We start from the raw sequence: 12,284 nt of genomic DNA on the forward strand, positions 1-12,284 counted from the left end.
TGACAGCCCACAAGAAACATGGCTGTTAAAGTGGATGTAGTGCCTGGGGACTGGGCCAATAAAAGCCCAGGTATGGGGTGAAATTGACAGGGGGCAAAAAGTGGCCGATAAAAGCCAGGGGAAGTTGTGGCTGATGCAGGTGAACTAGTATCTGAAAAGAACAGACAAATTACTCATTCAGGTGCAGAGTCTGCTTCAAAACACTACTTTCCCTTTTACCTTTGGATATTTTTCTCCAATTTTCCCATTATTCCTTCCCCATAACTTCTTCAGCTGTAGGAGAGATAATTTCTTATTGCTATTAACCACCAGGGATTTGCCTCTGATTGAATGTGAATAACAGTACAGGCCCAAAGATTAAACTCCTTTCTAAAAACTGCAACCTGGCAATATTTTTGGCACATTTGTTTGTCCTGAAGATATTTATGCCAACCAATATTATCATGGTAAAAATGCTTTAAAAAATCTGTTCTTCAGAAATAACTGTGCAGACATTGCTAAGCAATGGACACGTTTCATTTCCAAGATGTTTATTTGTAGGAGGATGACAATTTTTAAAGGTACATATATTCATGAAGTTCACTATAACCATTTTCAAGTCATAAACTGATGACAATGAAAGTTTGAAATGTCAGGTGCAAGTAGAATGGTGTAGTGACATCAATAATTTATCTGATGGACTTGATAAATGGAAAGACATTTAAATACATGTATGTTCTTTGGACTTTCAGTGTTTTGGCGGTCTTGATGGTTTTGGCACTTGTGAAGTTTCACCTTTAGACGCAGGAATTTTTTTCTGTCCCTTAGCAGCAGCCTTTTCCATCTTAAGCTAAAATAAAATATTGTGTGTTAACTATCATAATAAATGTTTTATTTCAAAAACTGTGTTAAATTAATGTGCATGAATGTAATAAGATCACTACTGTAACACAGACAATTAATGAAAATCTAATCATATGCTTGATTGCTAACTACTTTGAGGTCAATAAAGGATCACAGAATTGTTATGGTGCAAACGAAGACGAATTGATTGTGTACCACCTCTCTGATTGAATATTTTGACTCAGTGCTATTCTCCTGCCTTTTCCTTATAACCCGGAATATTGTTTCTATTTATATATTCAGTTAATGCCCCCTTGAACATCTCAGTTGACTGGGTTTCCACTACACTTTCAGGCAGTGTGTTCCTGACCTGGACCACTTGCTGTGTGAAATGTTTTTATCATGCTACATTTGTTTCTTTTACAGATGTCACTTCAAATCTGTGTCTTCTTGTTCTCAATCCTATTATGGCAAGGAACAATTTTTCCCTATCTATCTAGACCCTTAATGATTTTGAAAAATTCAATAAAATCTCCTCTTAGCCTTGTCTTCTTAAAGGAAAACGGTCCCAATTTCTCCTATCTGTCTCAATTATTGAAGTTTTGCATATAACCCCACCTATTAACCTCTTCCTTCCCAAAGTGTGATAACCAGAAATGTACACAGCACCTCAGCTAAAGTCTAACTAGTAGTTTATACAAGTTTAGCATAACTTGCTTGCTTCTTTACTCTATGGCAGTGTTATTAAAGCTTCAGATACTGTATGCTTTATGAAGTGCTCACTCTGCCTGGCCTGCCATCTTCAGGGAATCAAGCATATATAGATATATATGCAGATCTCTGTTTCTGCACATCCTTTAACATTACACTGTGTATCCATATTCTTTCTCCCAAAATGTAAGACCTCACACTTCTCTGCATTGAAAGTTATGTGCCCCCTGTCCATCAATTTGTTCATGTCCTTCCATAATTTTACACAGGCTTTCTCACGATTTACAATGCTTCTTAGTTTTGTACCATCTGAAAACTTGGAAATTGTCCCCTGCACACCAAGATACAGATGGTGACCATACATCAAGATAAGCAAGGATCCCAAAACCGAACCTTGGAGAACTCCATTAGAAATACTCCTTTAGTCAGAAAAATATCCAACCATCCATCAGCCAATTTTGAATCCAAATTTATTCCACGAACTATCATGTTCTCTGAAGTCTCTTCTGTGGCACTGTAGTGAATACCATTTCTTACACAAAATATTCATGAACACCTCAGCTACGCTTCCTGCCTCCATGTATAGATCGCCCTTATTATTCCTACTCAGCTCTCTCCTCTTTTAACACGTTTTACTGATAATGCACCTATAGAATTCCCTTTTTGTTATCTTCTGGTTCGTACTCCCTTTTTACTACACTAACTGGTGTTTTCACCACCCGCCTTCTGAATTCAGCTTTTTTCACAATTATATTTTCTACCTGACATCTGCCATAGGCTTACTATTCTTTATTTGCTTTAATCTTTATCTCCTTTTTTCGAGAGGAAACCCTGGGTTTATTTGCCCTATTTTTACACTTTGAGGAAATATATCTTAACTACGCCCAAACGATCTAATCTGAGGCAGCGCAGATGCTGTTTTTCTCAAGTCTTTTTTTCCAGTCCATCCTGCATACCTGTGCTCTTGCCCTACAGGAGTCAGCTCTCCTCATTTAATTATTCTTACTGCAAGGTTTGTAGCTCAGGTTGAGATTTAAGGTGTAGGTTTGCTCGCTGAGCTGTAGGTTTGATATCCAGATGTTTCATTACCTGGCTAGGTAACATCATCAGTGGCGACCTCCAAGTGAAGCAAAGCTGTTGTCTCCTACTTTCTATTTATATCTTTCTCCTGGATGGGGTTCCTGGGGTTTGTGGTGATGTCATTTCCTGTTCATTTTCTGAGGGGTTGATAGATGGCATCTAGATCTATGTGTTTGTTTATGACGTTGTGGTTGGAGTGCCAGGCCTCTAGGAATTCTCTGGCATGTCTTTACTTAGTCTGTCCCAGGATAGATGTGTTGTCCCAGTCGAAATGGTGGGTTTTTTTTCATCCGTGTGTAGGACTACGAGGGAGAGAGGGTCGTGTCTTTTTGTGGCTAGCTGGTGTTCGTGTATCCCGGTGGCTAACTTTCTTCCTGTTTGTCCTACATAGTGTTTGTGGCAGTCCTTGCATGGAATTTTGTACAACACCAGCTAGCCACAAAAAGACACAACCCTCTCTCCCTCGTAGCTCTACACATGGATGAAAAAACCCACCATTTCGACTGGGACAACACATCTATCCTGGGACAGGCTAAGCAAAGACATGCCAGAGAATTCCTAGAGGCCTGGCACTCCAACCACAACGTCATAAACAAACACATAGATCTAGATGCCATTTATCAACCCCTCAGAAAACGAACAGGAAATGACATCACCACAAACCCCAGGAACCCCATCCAGGAGAAAGATATAAATAGAAAGTAGGAGACAATAGCTTCACTTCACTTGGAGGTCGCCACTGATGATGTTACCTAGCCAGGTAATGAAACATTTGGATATCAAACCTACAGCTCAGGAAGCAAACCTACACCCTAATCCTCAACCTGAGCTACAAACCTTCACAAACCTTGCAAAAACCTATGAGCGCAACATGCTACAACTTGCCCAAAGATGGGAAAGGAATGCCATCCGAGAGAGTTCCACCTGCAAACAACTGTATTTCCTGCATGAATGTTTAAGAAAACAGGTACTGCCAAAATGTCTCCAATATAAACCGCTGATAAAAACAACTCAAGCCAGAAGTTTAACAGAACAAAATGGCCGCAGAATGCTCCGAGAACTAATCAATGACGTCCACCACAGACTCTGAAAATACAACCGGGAAATTGCTCGCCAAAAACCGTTATTTGAACAAGCAACAAATCAAGAATGGACAGACGCAGTAGAATGAGCCATAAACACCAAACAACGACAAACACAGATAAAGAAAAATCGGGACCTGAAGAAAAATCTTGACAAACTCACAAAAAAGACAAAACCGATAATACAGAGGCATGAATATAGAACTTATCAGACCGGACCCTATCAGACACAGAAAAAGTGGTACTAGTAAAAGGATTAAATTTCAGTTACTGAGACACTGACAAGAAGGATTTCCTAGCGGCATTAGAAACCACATTGAAGGACAACAATCTCACGGAAGAAACACAACAAACGATCAGACAGACAGTTGCACCTACTCTGAGCTGAAAGAGGGAAGGAAACAAGCTGAACACAAGAAAAGAAAGCCCTAGAAAACCTCAAAAAAGACAAAAACATTATTATATTACCTACAGACAAAGATCAGCTCACAGTCATCCTGAATCAGAAGGGACTACATAGAGAAAGCCAATGCACTACTCGCAGACACCAACACATACCAACAGGTGGTGCTAGAACCAACTCCACAACTAGGAAACAAAATTACATATCTCCTAAGAAAATTACACAATTCCGGACAATTAAACAAGACGGAATTCCAGAAAATGAAACCTGACGGGACCAACACCCCACGATTCTATGGACTACCAAAAATCCATAAACCAGGAGCCCCCCTCAGACCTATAGTCTCACTACCCGGAACACCAACTTACAGACTGGCCAAAGAACTACACACAAGACTGAAATACCTAGTAGAAGAGTCACAGCACTCCATCCACTCCACCCGGGAATTCCTAAAAATCATCAAAAACACCAAAATAGAGAAAGACGAAGCAGTGATCTCATTCAACGTAACAGTACTCTTCACCTCCATCAGCATTGACCTAACAAAGGAAATACTTGCCACACTTTTGGAAGAGACCATCACACACACACACACCAACCACCATCAATCACATTATCAACAAAAACATCATGAAGCTAGTGGACCTGTGCCTCACCACCCACTTCACTTTCAACAACATAATCTACAAACAAACCAACGGCACACCCATGGGATCTCCGCTATCAGGATTCATAGCAGAAGCGGTAATGCAAAGACTAGAATAATCAGCCCGACCAACCATCAAACCAAAAATCTTGGTCTGCTATGTAGATGACACCTTTGTCATCACAAAACGAAACAAGATAGAAGAGACATTTAACATCATCAACAACACCCTCACAGGCATAACGTTCACCAAGGAGGAAGAAACCGACAACAAGCTCACATTTCTGGACGTCACAGTCGAAAGAAAGGACAACGGAGAACTACAAACCTGCGTATACAGAAAACCGACAAACACTGACTGAATACTTAACTCCGCAAAGACCGTTCCCTCCGTGACTACCTGGTCAGGTCCACGCCCCCCTACGACCCACCCTCCCATCCTGGCACTGTCCCCTGCCGCCGCAGGAACTGTAAAACCTATGCCCACACCTCCTCCCTCACCTCTATCCAAGGCCCTAAAGGAGCCTTCCACATCCATCAAAGTTTTACTTGCACATCCACTAATATCATTTATTGTATCCGTTGCGCCCGATGCGGTCTCCTCTACATTGGGGAGACTGGACGCCTCCTAGCAGAGCGCTTTAGGGAACATCTCCGAGATACCCGCACCAATCAACCACACCGCCCCATGGCCCAACATTTCAACTCCCCCTCCCACTCTGCCGAGGACATGGAGGTCCTGGGCCTCCTTCACCGCCGCTCCCTCGCCACCAGACGCCTGGAGGAAGAACGCCTCATCTTCCGCCTCGGAACACTTCAACCCTAGGGCATCAATGTGGACTTCAACAGCTGCCTCATTTCCCCTTCCCCCACCTCATCCTAGTTTCAAACTTCCAGTTCAGCACTCTCCCCATGAACTGTCCGGACTTGTCCGACCTGCTTCTCTTCTTTTCCACCTATCCACTCCACCCTCTCCTCCCTGACCTATCACCGTCATCTCCTCCCCCACTCACCCATTGTACTCTATGCTACTCTCTCCCCACCCCACCCTCCTCTAGCTTATCTCTCCATGCTTCCAGCTCACTGCCTTTATTCCTGATGAAGGTCTTTTGCCCGAAACGTCGATTTCGCTGCTTGTTGGATGCTGCCTGAACTGCTGTGCTCTTCCAGCACCACTGATCCAGAATCTGGTTTCCAGCATCTGCAGTCATTGTTTTTACAGAATATTTAATTACACCAGCAACCGTCCCAACACACACAAACAAAGCTGCATCAGAACACTATTCCAACGAGCCACCACACACTGCAGCACAGACGAACTTCGGAAAACAGAGGAGAACCACCTATACAATGTATTCAAGAAGAACGGATACTCAAAAAAATACAATGCGCAGATTCCTCAAGAACAAACCACAACAAGCAGATCAAACACAGCCAGAAACCCTAACCACCTTACCATACACCAAAGAGGTTTCAGAAATGACAACCAGACTACTAAGACCCCTCAAATCCTAGTAGCACACAAACCCACCAACACTCTCAAACAGAAACTAACAAACTTAAAAGACCCAGTATAGCCCATGGACAAAACCAACGTCATCTACAAAATTCCATGCAAGGACTGCCACAAACACTACGTAGGACAAACAGGAAGAAAGTTAGCCACCAGGATACACTAACACCAGCTAGCCACAAAAAGACACGACCCTCTCTCCCTCGTAGCCCTACACATGGATGAAAAAAAAAACACTATTACGACTGGAACAACACATCTATCCTGGGACAGGCTAAGCAAAGACATGCCAGAGAATTCCTAGAGGCCTGGCACTCCAACCACAACGTTATAAACAAACACATAGATCTAGATGCCATCTATCAACCCCTCAGAAAATGAACAGGAAATGACATCACCACAAACCCCAGGAACCCCATCCAGGAGAAAGATATAAATAGAAAGCAGGAGACAACAGCTTCACTTCACTTGGAGGTCGCCACTGATGAGGTTACCTAGCCAGTTAATGAAACGTCTGGATATCAAACCTTCAGCTCAGCGAGCAAACCTACACCCTAATTATTCTTACTCTGAATTATCCATTATCCTTTTCACTGTTATCTTAAACCTTATGAAACAATGGTCACTGTTGCCTAAGTGTTTTCCAAGTGACACTTGCTCCACTTGGCAAACTTTGTTTCCAAGAATCAGGTCTTGTAGTGCCTCCTTTTCTGTTGGACTGCACATATACTGCTGTAGAAAATTCTCCTGAACACAATTTACAAATGCTTGCCCCTTGCTACTGTTTATTCTACCAATATCCCAGTCTATATCCAGGTGATTGAAGTATCCTATTATAAATATTCTAAGAGATTTACACCCCTCCATAATTTCTCTCCAGATTTGTTCCTCTACATCCTGCCAATATTTGATGGTCTGTAGACTACACCAAACAATGTAATTGCACCCATTTTGGCCTTAGTTCTAGCTAAATCAACTGTCCTTCAACTTTCTGGATAGCTTCTTTCTGCAGCACTAAAATGCTCTGCTTAACAAATACTGCCATCTCTCCTTTGTTCCTTTCCTATCTTTCTTGAACACCATTTTACCAGCAATATTTAACATCCTGCCTGGTCTTTCTTTGAGTAAGACTCTGTTACAGCCACAACATCATAATTCCATATGGCAATCTGCACCTGTAATTCACCAATCTTACTGATTAAACTCATTGCATTCACATATATGCAGTGAATCTCCTAATTAGAGTCATAGAGATGTACAGCATGGAAACAGATCCTTCGGCCCAACTTGTCCATGCTGACCAGATATCCCAATATAATCTAGTCCCACCCGCCAGCATTTGGCCCTTATTGCGCCAAACCCTTGCTATTCATATACCCATCCAGATACCTTTAAATTTTGCAATTGTGCTAGCCTCCACCATTTCCTCTGCCACTCATTCCAAACATGTACTAGCCTCTGCATGAAAACGTTGGTGTCATCTGCAAACTAACTAACTATAACTCTCACGGTCACATCCAAATCATTTATATGAATGATGAAAAGTAGTAGATGCAGCACCGATCCTTGTGGCACTCCACTGGTCACAGGCCTCCAGTCTGAAAAACAACCCTCTACGACTGCCCTCTTCTTGAACTGCTGCAGTCTATGTGCTGGAGGTTGAACCATAACGCCATTACGAAGAGAATTCCAGAATTCTGACCAGCAACAGTGAAGGAACAGTGGTATATTTCCAAGTCAGGATGGTGAGTGATTGGAAGGGAACTAGCAAGTAATGATATTCCCATGTAACTGCAGCCCTGTCCTTCTAGATGGAAGTGATTATTGGTTTGGAAGGTGCAGTCTAAGGATCAGTGATGAATGTCTACAGTGCATCTTGTTATTACTACCACAAAACACTTTTGAAATATTGTTAAATTATTTGCAAGTTTTCTTTCAAATGTCCTGTTTTGTAACTTGGTTTGTCAATGTTACCTACACTTTATCTCAAGAAAATCTTTTAATTTTAGAAAAGTTAAGAGTTAAAAAAAATTGCTGCTCCATGAAATATTTCATAGCTTATTTTCACATTTGCTGCACTAAGGTTACCATACCCGTTCTTGATACTGGCTTTCAAAGTAAGCCATGTCTCGCTCTTCAGCTGTGGGAAGGTGAGCAAATCGACTTAAACCATAAACATCTGCAGAGATATCATGGAATTTATTAAATAGTTATTCATCCACATACTCTACAATAGGAATAGTTAATTTAACTTATACAAATTTCATATTGGGTATATATATTTAAATATTTTCCAATGGTGCAGAATAATATGAATTTGAAAACCACATATATCTTCCAATAATCAGAAAATTTGTATTTCAGAGGAAAAAAGTGACTCAATTATAGCTGTTCAGAAATGTTTGCTTCAGATTATTACCATGTGTGGCATGGTAATTTCTTATTGAGAGAACCAGGAATTTGCAGTTAATTGAGTGATAGAAATTGACTAACTTTTTTTCTAAGAAAATATCTTTGATTTTTTTTTACAGATAAATATTTATATTGACATCTTTCTAATATTACCCATGTGCTTTTATTATCATATACCTTCAAGAACACCAGTGCAACACTTGTCTACATTCCAGCTGTTTGAAAAACTATATCATACAGTTATTACACTTAACTAGCCAATAATTAGAGAACTGAAAAGTATAGGAATTAGAGGAAACAATACTATGAAATTTAGGATAAAAAATGGTAGACTAACGCCATGGCCTGAATATTAACAGCTGTGTCGAGAGGGTGGTGCTGGAAAAGCACAGCAGGTCAGGCAGCATTCGAGGAATAGGAGAATCCATGTTTTGGGCATAAGCCCTTCATCAGGAATGAGGATTGTGGGCTGGGGGTCTGACAGATAAATGGGACGAAGGTGGGGTCGGGGGGCGTGGGGATAGCTGAGAATACCATAGGTAAATGATGGTGAGGGAGAAGGTGATAGGTCGGAGGGTGGAGCAGATAGATGGGAAAGGTGATGGACAGGTCAGGAGGGTGGTGCCAAGTTAGAGCCTTGAGACTGGGATAATGTGGTAGAGGGGAAATCCACATTGATCCCGGGTGGTTGCAGAGTCCCAAAGCAGAATATGAGGTGTTTTTCCACCAGGCTTCGGGTGGTAAGGGTTTGGCGATGCAGGCCCAGGACCTACATGTTAGATTAGATTCCCAACTTCAGCCCAACCAGTCCATACCGACCCTCTGAAGAGTAACCCACCCAGACCCATTTCCCTCTGACTAAAGCACCTCACACTTTGGGCAATTTAGCACAGCCAGTTCACCTAACATGTATATTTTTGGACTGTGGGAGGAAACCGGAGCACCCGGAGGAAACCCATGCAGACATGGGGAGAATGTATAAATTTCACACAGACAGTTGCCCGAAGCCGGAATCGAACCTGGGACCCTGGTGCTGTGAGGCAGCTGTGCTAACCACTGAGACATCCTGCAAAACTAAAAGATACATTTGGATTAATTCTTGCTCACTTGTACATATGAATTCCTATAAGTGTGTAACGCAAAGATTATTTTGTGTAACTCAATAGAAAGAATGCAATGGTCTATAATTAGAATAATTTGAAGTGCTACAATTATGCCTTTTAATTTATTTCTTACCATCTGGAGAGTGTCCAGCATTTATTGCATCCATTTGTGGTCCATAAGCTCTCAGAAAAGGATGATCCATTGAAGTAGAAGGTGCATCAAGAATTTCATCGCTTGGTGCCCCTGAAATAAATAATAAATCCTTTTGTGGATAAAGACTCCAATACATATTCGGAGGGTCAATTGGGTAAGACCTGAAAACTGTTTCTGGAGTCACAATGTGGAATTAACCAACTGTGTAAAGCAGTATATTAAATTTATACTTCCCAATGTTTTATATGATCGCTGCATGTCAACAAATGGACAATGATTTGCTGTCAACAAATGGACAATGATTTTCCTGGTTGCTTGGATCAGCAAAGGTCTGATATTATGAGCAAATAACACTACTTAAATGCAGCCTGCACCTTTGAAAGAGACAGGGTAGGATGCTTGCATAAAGAGTTGAAAGCGGTGCTGGAAAAGCACATCTGGTCAGGTAGCATTCAAGGAGCAGGAGAATCAACATTTTAGGCATAAGCCCTTCATCCCGATTCGCGATTCTCCTGACGTTTAAACGATATTTGGATAGATACATAAATTGCAAAGGTTTGGAGGGATAGGGGCCAGGAGCAGGTAGGTGGGATTAGTTTAATTTGGGATTATGTTCAGCATGGATTGGTTGGACCGAATGGTCTATTTCCATGCTGTATGACTCTATGACACTCTAGCAGGCACTACTAGCTTAATGTTAGCCCACACACTTGTGTCTGATGAATGCAAAGTTTGTACATAACAATTAGCTGTAATAAATATCCGTTGAATTCTGTAACATTACAATACCCACAATCAGTTTCTTTTTATCTTACAGGCACATTAGATAGAATACTCTGCTGGAAATAAGTGATAGACATCTAAAAAATGCAAGAATATCTTTGTGGCAAATATTTGGAAAACTAATTCTGGGAAACAAACCAGACAAGAGCTTTGGACAAAGTAACAGCTTCTTACCTCTCAAGTGCATTGATTGTTTTGAGAACAGAAAGCTGTACAGATTTGTAGATAGGGCATGAACTACCAATAAAACAAAGCTAATTTCTGTTGATTGTAATTTATGTTCTTTGATGATAATATAACTTTTTAAAAAGTTATATTAATTTAAGGAAGGGAAGAAAAGGATACATTATTGAACAACACCACAAAGTCAGTGCAATGCCATACAGAAGGTGGAGGCTAATACAATTGGTTCCAAGCATTTGACACATAAGTTAACCTTCTTAGAACAGCAGCAGCTACAAAGGCTTCGCCTTAAAGAAGAAGCAAGTTTCTAATCACAGTGATAGATAATTACGAATGTAAGGCTTAAAGGGTTGCAGTTAAGGCAGAAAGAACAATGGACTGCAGAAACCTCATTGTGGATTGGACAATATCCAGTAATACCCTTGCTGAATTACACCTGTTCAAATGACTATTCATTTCTAGACGTCAAACAATAAACGATCCTGAAAAAAATCTCTAAACATCTTGCACACTACTGGCAAGGAGAAGTTTCAAGGAATTAACACATCCAGTCCTTTTGTGGATGATCAGAAAAATCCATAAAATATCTGGAGAGTTCTTGAAGACCAACTCAAAATAAGAATTGACCTCAAGATTAAAGCCTTCAGGTGTTATAGTCAGACAGCAACTCCTAGAGTCGATTGATCAGTCTGTCAGAAGATGTTGCTGCAAATCACAAAATGTATCTTTTCTGACTGTTAGAGAGGCTCATTGAGTTAGTTATTTTACTTCTACATCAAATAAAACATTTAGGAAGGAATAATCTTTTGGGTGAGAAAAACAGCCAAATCATTGATGCATTGCTTGAAGATAGATTTAACCATAAAGCAATAGTAGCAGATGAATAACAATTACGTTGGGTATAGCCAACACTATTGCTACAAAGTGCACCCAAGATAACAAAATCTATAACAAATGTGATATGTTGTTTCTACCTAAAAGCTGTGCTGAATATCGTAAAAGGCAAGTTGGACCCCACAACAAGACGCTACATCAGCACAACACTGACAGCAAGGAAAATGTTATGAAAGTGCACAAGTGCAAACACATCAGTGAGATTCAGAGGGAAATAAAAGAATGGCAAATTTCAGAAGATGACCAAGGTTTCAACACAGTCAATTTTGAACACTATGCCGCACACATTTTTATACAGCAATCATAAGTTTTTAACAATATAATACAGTACCATATGTCCTGAAAGGTCAATACACACTAAGAACTAAACTGGTGCAAGAGCTGACAACAAATTACAACAACACATCCTGAAGGACATGCTCATCAGTAAAGGGTGCTTCTTAGTGGTACAGCATATGAGAGATCATATAACAGCATATAATGAATCAACAACTCCAT

At 40.7% G+C, this 12,284-nt stretch overlaps 1 protein-coding gene across 1 annotated transcript in view; it reads right to left on the reverse strand.

Moving 5' to 3' along the window:
• Positions 1-637: 637 nt before the first annotated feature.
• Positions 638-12,284, reverse strand: part of fam221a (family with sequence similarity 221 member A) — a 54,568-nt gene continuing 42,921 nt past the window's right edge. Inside the window, exons 5-7 of the mRNA XM_060825406.1 lie at positions 9,906-10,016; positions 8,351-8,436; positions 638-829 (exon numbers count right to left, since the gene is read on the reverse strand). Coding sequence (XP_060681389.1) covers positions 728-829; positions 8,351-8,436; positions 9,906-10,016 — 299 coding nt within the window. The 3' untranslated portion in view covers positions 638-727. The remainder of the gene's footprint in view (positions 830-8,350; positions 8,437-9,905; positions 10,017-12,284) is intronic.

This window comes from Hemiscyllium ocellatum, chromosome 5, assembly GCF_020745735.1.
Source record: "Hemiscyllium ocellatum isolate sHemOce1 chromosome 5, sHemOce1.pat.X.cur, whole genome shotgun sequence".
In the NCBI taxonomy this organism is placed as follows: Eukaryota; Metazoa; Chordata; class Chondrichthyes; order Orectolobiformes; family Hemiscylliidae; genus Hemiscyllium; species Hemiscyllium ocellatum.